This window comes from Podarcis vaucheri (genome assembly GCF_965113315.1).
Source record: "Podarcis vaucheri genome assembly, chromosome: 7".
NCBI classification, from domain to species: Eukaryota; Metazoa; Chordata; class Lepidosauria; order Squamata; family Lacertidae; genus Podarcis; species Podarcis vaucheri.
The window spans coordinates 49,925,441-49,944,313 of NC_138765.1; the positions used below are offsets into that span (position 1 = coordinate 49,925,441).

At 43.0% G+C, this 18,873-nt stretch overlaps 2 protein-coding genes across 2 annotated transcripts; both read right to left on the bottom strand.

The window, feature by feature from the left end:
• Positions 1-6,748: 6,748 nt before the first annotated feature.
• LOC309535871 (leukotriene B4 receptor 1-like) lies at positions 6,749-9,472 on the bottom strand. Its single transcript, XM_082229383.1, has one exon. The coding sequence runs from the start codon at positions 9,460-9,462 to the stop codon at positions 8,488-8,490; it is 975 nt and encodes a 324-aa protein (XP_082085509.1). The 5' UTR covers positions 9,463-9,472; the 3' UTR covers positions 6,749-8,487.
• A 570-nt stretch (positions 9,473-10,042) lies between these two features.
• On the bottom strand, positions 10,043-11,319 carry LOC309535870 (leukotriene B4 receptor 1-like; the record flags this gene model as incomplete). The annotated part of the gene is made up of 1 exon (XM_082229382.1): positions 10,043-11,319. The coding sequence occupies exon 1, from the start codon at positions 11,039-11,041 to the stop codon at positions 10,043-10,045; it is 999 nt and encodes a 332-aa protein (XP_082085508.1). The 5' UTR covers positions 11,042-11,319.
• Between the last annotated feature and the right edge of the window lie 7,554 nt (positions 11,320-18,873).

The window sequence follows — 18,873 nt, forward strand, 5'->3', positions numbered from 1 at the left end:
TCACAAAGCTACAATTCTCAGAGTTCCCTAAGAAAAAGTATTGTTCAACCACTGTGGAAACAGTAGCTCTGTGAGGAGAATAGGGCTCTCCTAACAACTTTCAGCAGCTTTAACAAATCACAGTTCCCAGGATTCTTTGGGGGATGACATGACTTTTAAAAAGTGGCATAATGCCACTTCAAATGTATTGCACATATGGTGCCTAAATCTGGAATTACAAATGCTACATTGCACCAGTAGTATCCTTAGCAGATTTATCATCCACAAATAACTTGGCAAAATTGGCCTTTTGTAGTCCCCCATGGAAGTGCCACATAGCACTTCAGAGAGCAGCTTAAAAAGGCTACGGTCCCTTGAATGTCTGTTATAAGCATACTGATTTCTAATAAAGCCTTTGGATTCTCTTTCTAGAAAACATCGCATATTCATATTGGAGACTTTTTCAACCAGAAATGTTTCTTATGTTATGTCATTTAATAACCTGTTATATTTTTAATAAGATTTTTTTTATCATACACAATACATAGTTTTATTTACACTGGATGGATGCAAAAGGAACAAACCCAAGTCCCAAAAGAGAAAAAAGAAAATGGTATAACTGTCTCAAGAAATGTGATTCAAATGATGTTATTTCTTCATATCCAGTGAGGATCATCTTCTTATGTTTTAATTCTTTTTCAATATATTGAAAGATATGTCTAGCTTTCAATAAGTTTACTGTTGACTTTTATCTCCTATGTTCCCTTAAAGTGAGTTAACATCTGTTTATGCATTCTTAGTATGATGTTGTTCAATTAAAAGTTCTGAGCGGATTAGATAGTGCAAGGTGGCTAACAAAAAAATTGATTTAAAGCTTGGTCTCTGGCTGACAAAGCCTGCTTTTGAGAGCACCTGTCCTCTGGAACATACCTGGCAGCAGAATAAATATCAAACTCTGGTCTGGAACTTCAGAAATAATCCTGCCAAAAAGTTATTCCCCCAAATGGGCTTGGTGGCAGTTGCCCCCTCATGACAACTACTGTTTTCTTCTTCCAGGAATGTAGCACTGCCAGGCTTAAGAGAAGTTATAAGAAAGAAAAGTTTGCCTCTGAACATGCACAGAGTTTACTTCACTGAATACCAAGCAACCACAAGCACTAGTTATTCCCACCTTCATTTTATATGCTGTATGCAAATGATGAGAGTTCATGCACAAGGCAATGCTGCTTCATGTTTCATCTTGGGTGACTTCATGCCTACATTCAACAGGAGTTTCCCCAGCTGGGATGTTCCACCTGCAAACATAATGCCACACAACAAAGACTGGGTCCATTTATTTTATTTCACGATATTTTAAAGGCACTTTTCTGGAGAAGCCTATTGAAAGCGGTTTATAACATTTAAAAGCCTCACAATGAGTGAACAATAAATAGACTATTTATAAGCAAGCCTGCAAGAAGCCACCCAGAGTGACTGGGGCAACCCAGGCTGAGGGGCGGGGTATTAACAACAACAACATCTTAGACCAGTGCTATCTCAAAGTGGTGGTCCACAGACTGGTGCCATCCATAAGCCATTGCTAGTCCATGCTGAACTCCACCACAGCCCAGATTGGGTGGGACACTTCAGAGATCAAATGTACTGATGCCTGGCACATTGGGTGGGCAGGAATTGCTGGATGACTACATCAGGTAGTTTAATAAGTCCTACTCTCAACAATAATACATCAAACCAACGTCATACCTGTAAGGCTAATATCAAAACAAGGGCTTTTAATATCTTATATTCATATTATCTTAGATATCTTATAAAATACAGTATTATATTATACCAGGTTCCATCCCCCACCCACCTGCTCTTTTAGTAGTAGTAATAATAATCAGTGCTTTTATTTTTAAAAAATGTTTAGGGGTACTCTCATTTTCCTACTCATATTGAAATACTGCCCTTTGATGAGGCCAAACTTAGATTCACAAAATGTTTAGGGGTATGCGTACCCCTGCGTGTGTCTCCCCTGAAAAAAGCACTGGTAATAATAATAATAATAATAATAATAATAATAATAATAATAATAATAATTTATTTATACCCCACCCATCTGGCTGGGTTTCCCCAGACACTCTGGGCGGCTCCCAACAGAATATTAAAAATACAATAAAACATCAAACATTAAAAACTTCCCTAAACAGATGTCTTCTAAAAGTCAGATAGTTGTTTGTTTCCTTAACATCTGATGGGAGGGCGTTTCACAGGGCAGGTGCCACTACCGAGAAGGCCCTCTGCCTTGTACTCTGTAACCTCACTTCTTGCAGGGAGGGAATCGCCAGAAGGCCCTCGGCACTGGACGTCAGTGTCCAGGCTGAATGATGGGAGTGGAGACGCTCCTTCAAGTATATTGGGCCAAGACAGTTTAGCTTCAGATATACCGTTGTCACTGGAAATGAATACCAGAACCGTTGGAAACTAGAGGCTTCCATTTTTCTGTTTAGCATCAGTAGGACTTTGACAAAAGGGCTGCTGCATTCACCTTCTGCCCTCGGTACCCAAGTGCCAAGCAGGAGGGAGTAAAGGAAAGACACCTCAGGCCTGCTAAGGCACATTGCTCTTAACAGATGCATATTCTGAGGAGGGCTGGAAGGGACTGGGACAAAATGAATATTTTACAGACTTTAATAAGAAGCAGGTAACAGACTGGGGGCAGGCAGGAGTGTTTATGGGCTGCAGTAGACAGGCGGAGTTTTCCACATGGGATAGTTGTGAGCAAACCAGAAATGTGGTTGCTATGGACATAGAAACTTGACAGGTCCAAGACAAGACCCTGAGGGAATCTTTCCCTGCTGCTACTACTCCTATTACCCCCAGAGCTGTTGAAATCCATGATCATGTGCTTACATGGATGAAACTCAGTTCAAACCAAGAAGTTTTTGTTATGAATCTGCCCTACCTCTTGGTGGTTGTAGTGTTAGCAGATGTTTCATCAGTGTCTTCATGCAGCTTGAAAAATAACTTGGCAAAACTGGTCCCCTGTAGCTCCCCACGGAAACTCTGTGCAGCAAAGGCATACAGGATGGGGTTGACAGTGCTGCTTAAAAAGGCTACAGCCCAGTGAATGTTTGAGATAACCTTATCGGCATGATCCAGAGTTTTTGCCACACCTGGGAAGGTGCTTTGCAGCAACAGTGCACAGACTGTGAGGAGACTGAAGATGTGGTAAGGGAGCCAGCACACAAAGAAGCCCCCAACCACAGCAATAATCAGCTTCTTGGTCTTCATCTTCTGATGGAATTTCAGAGTCCCAACCTTCCTTGCCACGCAGGAATAGCAGATGGCAATCACAGCAAAGGGGATCACAAAGCTGAACAAAGTCTCCACCACATTATCCACAATCTGCTGCCATTGGGCCTCATACACGTCATCTGAGCAATCTCCTTCCACATTCTGGCTCGATGTGAATATCAGAGTTGGAGATGCAAAGGCAACTGCTAACAACCAAACTGCCACTAATGTTATGTATACCACATGCGGTCTCTGCCACCTTTTGGAAGCAACTGGAAGAACCACCACAGCAAAGCGATGCAGGCTCATCAGGGTGATTAAAAAGATACTGGCGTACATAGTTAAATAGTTAAAGTACACAAGGAGCTTGCAAGAAGCCTCTCCCAAGTTCCAGCTGGTCGCAAAGTCATAAATCCAAAATGGCACTGTGAGCAATGCCATTAAGTCAGCCATGGCTAAGTTCAGGATGAGTGCAATGGTGAATGATCTCCGGGGAAACTTGGTTAGGATGATCCAGAGCACAAAGCTATTCCCAGGTATGCCAGTCAGGAAGCAAGCACTAAGAATCAGGTTTGGAAGCAAAGTGTGCTGCACCCACAAAGTGTCCATCCCTGTGTTGTTCAATCCAGTCTCTGTAGAACTATTGAGAGCCATTGTGGATCTCATTCGGGGATTAGCAGTTGCAAAGAGTGAGTGAGCACCATCTTATATAGAGGTTCATGGTAAATGCAGAGGAAATGGCCGTGGGTGATGCAGTAACACAGCTTCTCAAGAAATTCATGCAATCCATCATATCCTTCAGCTTTCACCTTCTGGCTCTATGTGAATATCAGAGTTGGAATGCAAAGACAATCACCACAAATCCTGAATTCTTATGATGTTGAACTTCACTTTCATACACAAATTCCCATGCCTATTAACCTAGTTATTTAAATAATGATTAGTTACTGCCTTTGATAGCTTTATCCTCTGCAAATCTATCTAATTTCCTTTTAAAGCCTTCCAAGCTAATGGCCATCACCACATTCAGTGGTAGTGAAATCAGACAAAAGGAAGTACTTCTTTCACACGTCACATAATTAAACTCTTCCTACACAAATCCAGAGTGGAGTTTCTAAGGCGGTTGGATGGCATCTTGTATGCCTCCTTCCGGCAACTCCTGCTGCCAACTTACTGATGCCAAATGTCTTGTCTTGCTTTCCTTTCCTCTATACCACATCAGTGGGGTCAAGAGCAGGGTGGTTCTTGTTGTCTGGGCAGCCCAGGACCTCCATACACACTGCCCAGGCTTGCATCCCATAGACTCCACTCCCAAAGACCCACTCCTCCATCTCTTGAAGACCAACTGGTCCTGGAAGGGATGAGTAAATATCCTGAGTTCCTATTACTTCATGCAAAGATCAGCATACTAATCATGTGTTACCAGCAAAGTTCAATTATCAATTCCTGTAAGAAAGCTTCAGACTCTGTACAATAAAATCTTATTCTAGGAGTAAATTCATGATTCAGAAACATACAGAAAGCCAGTCAGTCATTTCTAACTTGGGCTATGTCCCTTCAACTTCAAACTTGTCAGAGTAAACGAAATGATAAATAGGCAGGAACTTGCATGTAACAAACAATGGTTCGAAGTCATAATGGTATTACAACATTCACTTACTCATAGTTAACACTGAACAGTTTGTCATGTTCAGATGGCATGACAAGTCGAGAGCAGAAGCAATGGAGGAGGGAAGGGGGGAAAGAAACCACATAACCTCACTACTTTGTTCCTATAACTGTGGTTTAATGTTCCTAGAACATTAAACCACAGTTGAAGGTTCTGTTTGGCTGAGGCCACTCTCTTCTTACCTAACACAGATGAAGTGAGAGGGCCCTATTTAAGCAAACATGTGCTCAGGAACCAAAGCAACCTAATTTTACCCAGGTAGAGCTTAGAGTCATGCTCTCCTCATTGTCGGAAGGCTGCAACAGCCAGTCACATAAAGTTTGTTTCCAGTCTCTGAACTTGAGGCTATTTGCTTCATTTCCAGATATGTCTATAATGTTCTTAAAAAGCAAGTCTGCAGGAAATTTATTAGGTATTTTTATGTGCATTTCTCCCAATAAACAAACTTATATACAGTTGTGCCAAGTACCGGTATTTGCATTTTTGCAAGTTATTTTGTCCTAATAGAACACATTTTTGTATCTTGTTTTGACCAATATACACATTTTTGTATGCATTCTGGAGTTGCAAAATTGCATTGCAAAATATGGAGAAGTGTGACATCTGAAAGAGATCTGTTTTAGTTTGTATAGGTTTTAGAAGTGCAAATTTTGTAGGTTTGAATTATGAATTGAACTAATTTCTTCCCTGGGCTGACCCTGAGGTGAGGAAATGTCAAAAGTGTAAACACTTTGGTGACACTGGAAATTCCTTAACTCCTTGGTTCAGGATTTGCTGTGCAAATCCGAAACCTAGTTTTGTTTTATTTTCAGAAGGAGGGATAGGAAACAAAACAACTCATTCCAAATTGTTAACTACAAATATCATACACAACTGGAAGTCTTCCCTCATTCATTCACACACACAAACACACACACACACACACACACACACAAGGCAACCACCCTGATTCCATGTCTGAAAATGTAAGAGGAAATTATGCTCTTTCGCCAGCTTCAACAAAAACAGGAACTTGCATTTCCAAAAATTGCCACACAAACCACACTTCCTCACAGTGCCTTTTAGGGCCAAAGTGTTCCCTTAATTATCTCCATGCGGTCCCTTCTCTTCAGGGATTTAGCACTACCAGCCTCATGAAAAATGATAAGGAAAAGTGCCCCCAAGTGCAGCATGCACAGATAACAGCTTCCTTGAATAGGAGTTGTGGGGGTTTCAGGTATGGGGAAACAAAGCAGGTAAAGCACATTGGGTGAAGACATCCCATTTACTTTCTGGTGGGTACAGAAAGTACAAATGCAACTTGAAACACAGCGGGGGGGGGGGGGAATGCCCTTGCTGCACTTTAAGGCACTAATGTGTACATAGCCCTAATCTGGGGTAGCAAAGAAATGTCAGATCTTCAAGTATTTTAAGACGGCTAGTATGTCCCTGGTAGGTAGTGCTTTTCTTCTAAAAAAAAAAAAGTGCCAGTACTGTGTACCCTTGAGAACCTTCAGGGGGGGGGGAGCACTGCTGGTAGGTCTTTTCCATGCTAAATATACCACGTTCCTTCAACTTTTACTTAAACAACCTGTTTCCTGTCTCATGGATAATCTGCACTGCCCTCCTCTAAACCTATTCTGTTTTTTAAATAAATACTTCTTAAAGCATCCAAAACTAGACATAGTATTCCAGGTAGGGCCCAGCTAGTGCAAATTAAAGTGGAATTTACCTGAACATGGCATCATATCATCTCAGCTGCTATCATCATCATCATCATAATTTATATACCACCCTATACCCAGAGGTCTACCCAAGATGAGAAAATAAGTTGTCAGCCATTCCCATGTGTCATCATTGTTTATTTGTATGCTGTTTTTTCATCATAGATCATGCTCAAAGTAGCTTACAATTTCAAAAAGTTTACATAATTCACGAGCATTTACAAGACAGAACAACATGTAAATAGTTATATAGGCTAATGAAAACATCTCTTATTAATAAATATACAATAAGATGAAACAATCCACTGATAATTTTTAATGAGGACTAATAACACCCAAAATAATACATCTTCAAAATTAAATCTTGACCCTAGCAACAATCACCAAGCAATAATACCCCATCTTGAGCACTTTCGGCAGCAGCAGAAGCCGTTGATGCTCAGGGGTCACATAGTTAGTTAGTTATAAACTAGGTGTCTCATGCTGCCCTCCCTGTACCATGTATTTGTGTATCTATGTGACATATAGATAGATAGACACAAACTGCAAACATTTTAACACCAACCATTTAACTTCTGAATGATAACTTTATCATGCATTAGTTCCCATTCCATCCCCACCCCCTGCTGGGGCATTCAAATTCTTGTTGCAATCAACAATGATAAATTAGCACAATAACCAGAAAGTTGATGTTTGTCTTTTCACAGTTTGAAAATAAATTTTAAAAACTAAAAAAAAATATATGAATTAACTCAACATAAGTATTGTAAAAGTATTGCTGCTTATTGCTCTTGTTCAAAATACTTTCAAAGTTTGGGCTTTAGCAAAGGAATGCTGGGATAGTGGGATAGCCAAAACAGATTCCCACCAGACACAATAATATTTCAAGGTGATATCTCTGGTCAGCAATTTCAGTTCTGCAGCAATTTCTACAGGTAGAAGTTTGACTTGATTATTGTAAGCACTGGAAAACTTCGGGAAAGAACCTGCCACGAGCATCTTCTATCTTGGGTACCCAAGTAGCCAGCAGAACTAGGCATGGGGGATAAATTCAATTCATTCACATTTGAAGATGAACCTACCTAATTTGAATTTTTCTAAAAAGATACATGAAGTGAAACACAGCCATTTAAATCTGCACTTCTTCCAGTTTTGCAATGCAGTTCTCCAGCCACGTAATAGGTACAAAATGCAAGTGCTAGATGAAAATGTGCATATCATTGCTTATATTCATGAAAATAAAACACCAGTCTGCATTTATTGGTGAAAATAGCTTTGCAAAAATGTGTATATTAGGTTAAAATGCATACAAAACTGTAGTTACTAAGAGAAATCCATGCTAAAATGCTGATGAATATTCATGAGGACTTAAAAAAAATTAACTGATATGGAAATGTGAAGAACTGAACTTAAGATTGAAAAAATGGGAAAGTTGGAGAAACTGAAATTGATAGATTTGTCCATCCCTAAGAAGGACTGAGTAGAGGTAGCACATCTTAATGCAGCCAGGGCTCACGGTTCTTTCATGGAGATATTGTGAGGTGTCCTGCGCAAAGCAAAAATGTAAGCAGGTAATAGCCTGGATACAGGTAGGAAAGTTTTTTTGATAGAATAGACGTCAAGAGTTCTCCACATTCCAAAGTTGCTAATGAACCACAGATAAGGTTGTTGCTGCACACAAAAACTCTCTGGGTCTCCCTCAGATTGCCAGGTGCCACAACAGCATTGTGTTGGTCTCACATCCGTTATTTTACCCCAGCAACCTCTGAGGTTCTTCCTTTGTTTATTAATATATACAGAAAATGCTCGTATCAGAGGAGGAATATTTTAGTCTAAAGTTACCCCCTTACTCCCCTGGAGTTACAGAGCCTGCACTGAAGCAGTACCTTCTCTAGTAAGTTTCTGCTCTGTGTCTTCCTGCATTTTGGCAAATAACTTGGCAAAATTGGTCTCTCGTAGTCCCCCACGGAAGCTCCGGGCAGCAAAAGCGTAGAGGATGGGGTTCAGGCAGCTGCTTAAAAAGCATACAGACCCATGAAGGTTGTTTAGCGCTTCAGTTGTCTCTAGCAAGGCCTTTGCCTTCTCTGGTTGAGAATATTTCAGCAACAATGCAGAGATTATGACGAGATTTAAGATGTGGTAAGGCAGCCAGCACACAAAGAAGGCGCCCACCACAGCTGCAACCAGCTTCCCAGTTTTCATTTCCTTGCAGCGTCTCAGTGTCCGAATCCTTCTCATCATGCAGGAGTAGCAGATGGAGAGAATAGAAAACGGGATCACGAAGGCAAACAAGATCTCCAGAACATTGACTGCAAGGCGGTGCTCATCCGAGAAATACATGTCATCCGTACACTCTCCAACCTTGTTCTTGGTTGATGCAGATATCAAAGTTGGGCATGCAAAGACACCTGCCAGCAACCAAACTGCCAGCAACATCCTGCACACCACATGTGGCCTCCGCCACATTTGGGAGGCGAACGGAAAGACCACAACAGCAAAGCGGTGCAGGCTCATCAGGGTGATGAAGAAGATGCTGGCATACACAGTTAAATAGACGAGGTAGATGAGAAGTCTGCACATGACATTTCCAAAGACCCAGCTGTTGAGAAAATAGTAGATCCAGAATGGTGCTGTCAACATGACCATTAAGTCAGCCAAGGCCAAGTTCAAGATGACATTAATGGTGAAGGAGCGCTGGGGGAACTTGGTAAGAACCGTCCAGACCACAAGACCATTCCCAGGCATGCCAACCAGGAAGCAAGCCCCAAGGAAGAGGCTTGGAAGCAAGCTGGCCTTCACCCATGACACCTCTGTCACCGTGTTGTTCCCATACATTATTGTAATATTGGGGGGAGCCAATGCAGAGCTCAGCCTTTGCAAATAGGTGTCAGAAAATGAGTGAAACTACAACACCAGTGCAGAAAGGAAATGACTGGGGCTGATGCACATGATGTAGGTACATTACCACATTTTCTCAAAATGTTGGTAAAAGCCAAACATTGCTTTTGAAGGGGGGCTTCCCCTTTCTGTTCTTGTACTCAAACTAGGACTACTCAACTGGTTTGCAACATATGTTTATGCTAAGTACGGAAGCTCTGTCATTGCAACCTACATGCTCCCGGAATATGTTTACCTGGGTACAAGGAGGAAAGTTGCTTGGCTAGGATAGACATAAAGAGTTCTCCACATTAGAAAGTAGCTAATGAATCACAGATAAGGTTGTTGCTGCACACAAAAACTCTCTGGGTCTCCCTCAGATTGCCAGGTGCCACAATAGCATTGCCTTGGTCTTATATCCATTTATTTTACCCCAGCAACCTCTGAGGTTCTTCCTTTGTTTATTAATATATACAGAAAATGCTCATATCAGAGGAGGAATATTTTATTCTAAAGTTACTCCCTTACTCCCCTGGAGTTACAGAGCCTGCGCTGAAGCAGTAATGTCCTTAGTAGATTTCTCCTCCGTGTCTTCATGCATTTTGCCAAATAACTTGGCAAAATTGGTCTCTCGTAGTCCCCCACGGAAGCTCCGGGCAGCAAAAGCATAGAGGATGGGGTTCAGGCAGCTGCTTAAAAAAGCTACAGACCCATGAAGGTTTGTTAGAGCTTCAGCTGTCTCTAGCAAGGCCTTTGCCTTCTCCGGTTGAGAATATTTCAGCAACAATGCAGAGATTATGATGAGATTTAAGATGTGGTAAGGAAGACAGCACACAAAGAAGGCACCCACCACAGCTGCAACCAGCTTCCCAGTTTTCATTTCCTTGCAGCGTCTCAGTGTCCGAATCCTTCTCATCATGCAGGTGTAGCAGATGGAGAGAATAGAAAACGGGATCACGAAGGCAAATAAGGTCTCCAGAATGTTGACCACAAGGCGATGCTCATCTGAGAAATATATTTCATCCGTACACTCTCCAACCTTGTTCAGGCTTGATGCAGATATCAAAGTTGGGCATGCAAAGACACCTGCCAGCAACCAAACTGCCAGCAAAGTCCTGCACACCACATGTGGCCTCCGCCACATTTGGGAGGTGAACGGAAAGACCACAACAGCAAAGCGGTGCAGGCTCATCAGGGTGATGAAGAAGATGCTGGCATACACAGTTAAGTAGACGAGGTAGAGGAGAAGTCTGCACATGACATCTCCAAAGACCCAGCTGTTGAGAAAATAGTAGATCCAGAATGGTGCTGTCAACATGACCATTAAGTCAGCCAAGGCCATGTTAAAGATGAGCATAATGGTGAAGGAGCGCTGGGGGAACTTGGTAAGAACCGTCCAGACTACAAGACCATTCCCAGGCATGCCAACCAGGAAGCAAGCCCCGAGGAAGAGGCTTGGAAGCAAGCTGGCCTTCACCCATGACACCTCTGCCACCGCGTTGCTCAAGTGTGTGTCTGTGATGTTGAGAAAAGCCATCCTGTGCCTCCTGCAGAGCTCAGCCTTTGCAAATAGGTGTCAGAGAACGAGTGTAAGTAGAGCTCTAGTGCAAAGGGGAAATGACTGAAACTGATGCAGTTTGGACATAAATTACCACATTTTCAAAAATGGTAAGAACCCAACATTTCTTTTGAGGTGGCTTCCTCTTTTCTCTCTCTTTTGCTCAATCTAGGACTTCCCAACTGTTTTGCAATAGACAAATATGGAAAAACTCTGTTATTCCAAGTCACACGCCAACAGAGAATGCATGCCTATCACACTCAATTGCTAAAGTGTTGAGAAGGAACTACAGTATGCTTTGATGTCCTGGCCGTGGTCACACTGCACTATTACATGCAATGGCTTTTTTGGGTGAAAAGAGCTGCTTTGGAGTGACACCTTTGGCTACACCTTCACCTTACATTTAAAACAGTGATATATCACTTAACAGCCATGGCTCTCAGCAAAAACTCCTGGGAACTGTCATTTGTTAAGGGTACTGACTTGTTCGAAGAACCCTTTCTTTTCACTTAACTGCAGTCTTAAAAGTGTTTCAATAATCAATCTCTCTTCCCAGTGCTTGCAAACTCTCACCACTGGGACACGTGTGGAGCACAGAACACCATGTTTCTTCAGATAGTTCTATAGCTGAGCCATTAAGCACGGGAATTAAAAACCACACACCTAATTCTGAATGTTGTGTTTCCCATTCATAAAGAGACAGAAGGGGAGTGAAAGGCGGGATATCAAATCCAAACTCTTCTTCTTCTTCTTCTTCTTCTGAGAAATAGATACTGTTGGAGGCTTTGTGGGTCCTGGTGAGGAAGCGTTTTGGTCCAGCACCTGCACTTAACACAAGGCTAAATTGGGCCTTCTGCTATTATCAGCTCAAGGACACACAGAGGAGTGCAGCTGCCAATAAGCTGCTTAGTGCAGATGAGGAGCCCATATAGAATGAGGGGTACCAGGAGATCTGATGTTCCCTTGGGGCACGAACTGAAATGGCTTTCCTGTGGACAGCTGCTGCCTACCTAGACCTGCTTGGCACTATCTGTGGTGAGTAAGGCCAGTGTATCACCAAATCAGGTCTGTGCCACCTGTGGTTTTTGCTTCCTTCCTCTCCTTGGGTAGTGACTGATGGAGACAAGATAAGCAGCTGCAGTCAGGTCACAGTTGCAAGAGAAAGGTGCCTGAGGGAGCTTGTATTGGAGCAGAGCCAGTGGAATGGCCCTGCTTCCAGGGGTGCCAACATGAATAAAATGGAGGGGGGGAGTGGTGAGCCCCGCCCTACATAAGAGTGGATGGCACTCTTTGTGTTTTTCTTGTAGAATTCAGCAGGCAGGAGAATATGGACAAAGCCAGTGAGTTGTCTCTGCTTGCCATTAGCTCTGGCTCCACCTACGGTTGAGTCTTCCTGCTCTCCACCCTATCAGTCTGAATGGGCACCAGGCACCACTTTGCCTAACCTTTCCCTACCTGAGGTTGACTTGTTTCAGTAGCAAGTGGCTCAGCTGCCAATCTACAGCAGGTGGATCTACCCCTGGTGATAGTAAGCTAGTGCCAGCAATACTGGGGCAACCGTATCGCCACATCTATTATCTATATTCTGCAGGGACTGGCGCTTCCTCCTGCCAGGTAAGAGTGCTAACTCAAAGAGAGTCAGAGATACTAAGGAAGCACTATGCTGAAAGTGTCTTTCTCCAAAAGCATGTGTTAAGCATTTTTTTCAGATGAAGCACCCATCCATGTAGCTTAGCTTCTCACACAACACAGCACCTACAAAGATCCTAATTGCCTCCATGTGCAGATACGGAATACAACAGTCTGAACTCTGGTGGCATAGATTCACATGAAAATGTGATGAGGACACAATAAATCTTGGATGACAACATTTATTTTCTCAGGCATAACTTCTCACACTTTCAGTTTGTGGCTATGTATTGGAACTCAACTGAGGAGTGGTAAGCTCATGTGATTTCTGCTGGATTGAACCAAGGTTCCATTTTCAACAATGAGTTAGGTAGATGCCGCTGGGAAGCTGAACAATTTAATATATAATAATAGTAATAATAATAATAACTCTCCAGTCTTTCATTGCCAGTAAAAATACCTTTGAAATACACACCATGCAAACCACTTTGCTCCGGTCTCCATCCGGGGGGGGGGGCACATACAGTACTCCATCCTGTGCTCAGCAAGTAATTGATATCCCAAGAGAAATATCAAACAGATGCAGGTGGAAGAAAAGCAGAGGAAAGATTAGGAACGTTTGCTATCCTGAGAGGGCTCCCTTCATAAAGCATGCCTGAGCATCCACTAAAATGCACATAAAGGAACCAATATGAGGACATTGACAATGTATTCAATAAAGCAGTCACCACACCACATCCCCCAAATGAAATACACTGACCACTAAGTGACGATCAACACTTTACTGAATAAACAGAATACTTTTACAAATTTAAAAACAGACGGAATACACAAAATAAATAATTCTATACACTAATTTCAACATTACAGGTTAATTGCCATGTATCAAATCACACTCTAAAAAAGGAGAGATTCCATAGTGTAAAAAATAAAAGAGGCACCTAAGGCAAAAATCACAGACATGAATACTTGAGACAAAAAGTAAAATCTCACTGTCCCATTGAGAACAGGGAGAGAGAGATTAGGAACAATCTTTTTTGGCAACTTGAGTGTGATGAGCAGGGGGTGGGGGAGAACGTCTGAAAATTGAAAGCGAGTTCCTTAAGACCTGTAGTGGAGGACTTCCGAGAAGCACTGCAGGGTCAAAAGTGAACCATTCACAGGACAGGGGAGAAGATAAGGGCAGGTGGAGGCCAAGAGGTGGCGCGCCCCCAGTCCAAATGCCACAGCCAGAGACAGTGTGTCTTACACAGTGCAGTCCTGTGCATGTCTACTCAGAAATAAGTCCCACTGAGTTCAATGGTGCTGACTCCCAGGTAAGTGGCTATAGAACTGCAGCCTTGTTTATTTAAAACAGTGGTTTTCAAAGTGTACTCCAAGAACCCAGAGGTTCTTTGAATACTTATTAGTGAGAAAAATCAGTAGCGGCAAACAAGCTTTCCCAATAGGCAGCTTGCCCATCACTACCAATCTTTCCCAGCAATGCATAGCCAGTAGTAGATGTGTTGTGTTCTAAGGCATTCTACTTTAGTACAGGTCAAATGGCAACACCCAACAAGGCCTAACCAGCAGCCATTGCTCAGGGCATGCCCTACAAACCCCAGAATCCTCTGCAGTGTGCTGGGGTTCTCTGATGGGCAAGCAGGGAAGGGTTCCTTTGCAGACGAGTTGGGCTCGAATGCACACTGCAAGTGGAAAGCTTGAAATCCACAACTTTATAAACAACCTTTCATTACATGCCACAGAGGCAGACGAGCAAAGATGAAGCAGAAGAGAAGACCGAGTGATGGAAAAGAAGAGACAAATGGATTTTTCAACACAGGGGCTGCCCAACCAGAAAGCAGGGCACCTGGTTATTTCGGATAGCCACCCTCAATTAATGCACTTCACATTCTTTGCTATGTCTCTGTTAGTGGGGGAGAAATGCTACAGCTGAGATCCACAGAACAGTGTCAGGCTAGAAAGTGCCCAGTGGGAGAGTTTTTTATTTTATTGCTCCTCCCTTTGAACCGGAGGCCCTTGTGTCATAGCAGACTCCCAAGCTCAAAAACTGTCTGTAGCAGAGCATGGGGGAAAGGGGGAAACAGAAGTACGACAAACACAAACATGGAAGACTAGTTGATGTGCATTACTAATTGTGCAGTTCTTTGGATCTTGACTCAGGGCTGCAAATGAACCCTGGATTTCTGAGGGCACAGACTGATTGCTTTAGATAAGGCACTGGTTGGCAAATGCAGCATGAAAATTGCATAAGGCATGCAGAACAGGCAACTTTTCAAAAGGTATGGAAAATCTGCATAGGCAGAATGATACAACCAAGCCACCCTCCTTTCTTCCTTCCTTCCTCTCTCCACACACACCTTTTTCTAGTGCTCCCCGCGGGCATTTGCTACCGACAGATTTTTCAGAGGACCATCTCAGCTGTCTCATTCATATTTGGATTAAACAACATGGTTGACAAACACGTTTCACTCAACTGCAATGAAAACAATCCCATACTTTTGGTGTTAGTGTCAGAGAAGTATGCAGCCTCAGCCAGGGCATCCCAGGCCACTGCTTGGCCACCAAACCAGAGACTCATGTAATGGCAGGTTCAGCTGTCTGTCTGGTTAGCCGAGGGCCAAAATACACATTATGGCAGCTAAAAAGTGCCATGTTGCCTTCACTATCTCCCTCACATGCCATCACATCAGGGACTTCCCCACCAGACTTCTTTCCTTATAAGGTAGCAATTAGATGAGGACAAAGGACAGCTCATGCAGAAGTCTGTGCTTCAGTCACAGTATATTTCAGTAGCAGTGGCATCTGCACTCTAAGAAAGGGACCATATAACTCTTCAACAGATGAATAAAGTAATCAGCACATCAGAAATAAAGACCAAGGGAGCTTCCAGATGGGGGTTTAAAACTGCTCCACAGCATCAGAGAAGAAAGGAGGGTGTGGAATGGGGGGGGGAGACATTTATTCCTGCAGATTGTGCTACCTGTAGCAACTCTATTATTATTTCATAAAATTTATAAATCACTCAATTGTAGGGGGGGGAACCTCAAAGTGGCTGCATTACACATGTTGCTGTCTCCCCAACTTGGTATCAGCACAGGGTTGACATATCTTCCATCTGGCTTACCAGTTTCAGGCATGCTCCATGGCCAGGACCAGTGGGGTTTTTTTGGGGGGGGATGTAGGAGTATGCATACCCCTAAACATTTTGTGAATCTAACGGGAGAAGAAAATAAAAAAAATGAAAATTTTAGTTTCTTCTCTAGCACGGTGAATTGTCAGTTCTGTTGCTACCTCCGATGGCGGCCTCATTTCCTGTCATGGTGTTTCCTGAGTCTCAGACAGAATGAGAGTACCCCCAATCATTTTTTTTCAGAAAAAAAAGCACTGGCTAGGACCCAAAATGACCATGCAATGAATTATCGTGCGAACTTTGGGAGGCTCTCCTTTATGACTGAAGACCTCTGTGCTGGCTCAACAAGCTACTCCCCAAAATTCTTGGGGATAGTCTTCAATGCTGTACAAGGAGTGGAGGACACAGGAAAAGTTGAAGAGGGAGGGAACACCATCTGACATGCATGTGGAAATGGTTTTGTAAGCCTAAGGACCTCTTGAATCCCACTCATGTAGGAGCATACATGAGTCCAGAAAAAGAAAAGGAAAAAACTCCATTTGGAAGCATTCCAGTGCACCTCAAAACAGAAGCACCGCAGCTTAGAAGGACCAAGCCAAAAGGTTCCCTTGGAAGACCCAGCTCTTCCAGATTGTTACAGCTGGCCATCAGAGTTTGCTTAGTAAGGCTATGAGGGCAAGGAAGCCTCTATCCACTGTGAGTGTGGGCTTGGTCCCATAGGGAGTGGGGGACTTCAAAGAACTAGGCATTAATGATTGGGGCACTGCCTTTATAGCAACAGAAACTAACTTTCCCAAAATAAAAAAAATTCCTTCCAGTAGCACCTTAAAGACCAACTAAGTTAGTTCTTGGTATGAGCTTTCGTGTGCATGCACACTTCTTCAGATACCAAGTGTGCATGCACACGAAAGCTCATACCAAGAACTAACTTAGTTGGTCTTTAAGGTGCTACTGGAAGGAATTTTTTTTTATTTTGACTATGGCAGACCAACATGGCTACCTATCTGTAACTTTCCCAACACTAAGATGAGACATAGCAGATGCTAGCCTGTCCCCTTTCTGATTAAACTACCCCAAGGCCCTTTGTCCCAGCAGAATACACCTCCTTATCCCTGCTGGCTGGTGTTAAGGCACAATTACACTTCAAGGTACTATCCAAAGGGGCAAGGGGAATTTTGGAAACCAGTAGGAGGAAGTCATCATGAAGAATCTGCTGATACAGAAGGGGAACTCCTGTACACGGAGCACTTGGAAACCAGTAGGAGGAAGTAATCATGAAGAATCTCCAGGCTCATTTCAAATGGCACAACCCAGTTAGAAGCTGCCTCTTGTCCATGATACCCCTATCCCCATTCCCAGTTATGTCTCTGGGGTGAGTCCTCTCTTATCAACAAAAACGTAACATAATCTGAAGCTGGCATTCTCTGAAGTGGCAATCATTGACCTTATCCCATTCCACAGTGGATAGGTGGATTTTGCACCACTAGATCCGAGATGCTGTATGGGTTGGTTTGTTTTTTACACAGTATTGCTAAGTTCCAATATATTTACAATATTTACTGTTCCAACAGGGAGGGAAGGGGTGGTATAAGATAGAGACCAACGTCAACACCTAGAGACAATTCAGTACCCAAGTGTTGCCATCTTGTTGCTTTTTGTTTTTAAGCAAATGCACACAATGAATCCGGTTCACTGGCATGAACTCTGAGCAGAAGCAAAAGCATGGACTAGGAGTTCTGCAATCCAGGACGGAACAACAGGGAGGTCATGTTGTCATTTTCTTTTGACCTACAAACTTAATAATTCCTTAACACAGAAATTTCTCACTGCCAGGGCTGTTGAACATAGGCACCTCACATTTGGCAATTTCCCCATCACGTAACAGAAATAACTGTGGGGGAAGGTGTGAGTGAGTCTAAAGGAATAACCCTCTATGAAATTGGTGTCCTATCCAGAATAGACGACTGGAAGTAAAGAGACAAGGCAGAGACCTTTACCACTACCACCCATGCTGGGGTGTCTCCTGAAGCAGTCACATGCACACCACAAAAGTCAATGGAAAGACCAGTGTGCCACCAGTAGTGGGCAATACTCACTGGTGACACATAAATAGCAGGTGCATCTCCAACTGCAAAGTAACCTAAGTGAAACCACTGTATGAGATAAAGCCAAGCATCAATAGGAGCCTGGTTACTGACAGAGAGAGTATGTTGGACCACTAGATGTCACCCTGGGCTGAGAAACTGGTTCTGCATAATGTACCTCTAGAACTACTGCAGGAACACATGGACATGAATCAATCCCACTGTAGTGGATTAAAGCTTCTTAAGCACACAAGCTGTGTGTTACATTACTTTTCCTATGTAATGCTGATGTCTCAACAAGGTGAGGACAAGGCAGACTCACATCCTTACTAATGAGCGATTCAACATCACAGCTACTGTAGCACCATCACTCCCTCCCTCTCTGTCATGGGGAAATGCACACTTGGGAGCACCCAAGGGCTACCCCACTGCAATGGTATCACTCCCAGACACTTCGTACACCTTTACTCTTAACACCTCCACTGAGTCACTGTTCATTGGGACAGGAAGTGCCTTTGTAGACGTCAATAAAATTTAACTGCCCAAAATGATATGGCCACCTGCCTACCATGACTGACGCAATGTCCTTAAGCTGATGTCTGACAATGTATCCTGACACATTAACCAGCACAAGAGAGTTGCTCTCAGAAACAGGATGTGCCACCAGAGGCTGGAAGTAGCTGGTTTCTGTGAAACAGAGCAGCTGATGTGAGGGCACAATGCCAATCATGAACAGGACAGAGAAATATTGATTTAAGGTTGGAAACTCCAATAGCTGCCCTTTTTTCTTGACCTTATCTACTGGGGTGAATGAAAGGGCAGAATAACAAGACTTGCTCCTAGATCCCAAATAAATTTATCCCACCCCCAGGCCATCCTATTATTTCAGGACTCTGGTACCTCATTACATCATTTTGCTGCACTTTTAGATAAAAGTCTAACTGGAGACAGAAAATCCCTACAGA

Excerpts from the sequence above, each read along its gene's own strand:
- LOC309535871 (XM_082229383.1), bottom strand. The coding sequence starts at position 9,462 with ATGTATGGGAACAACACGGTGACAGAGGTGTCATGGGTGAAGGCCAGC.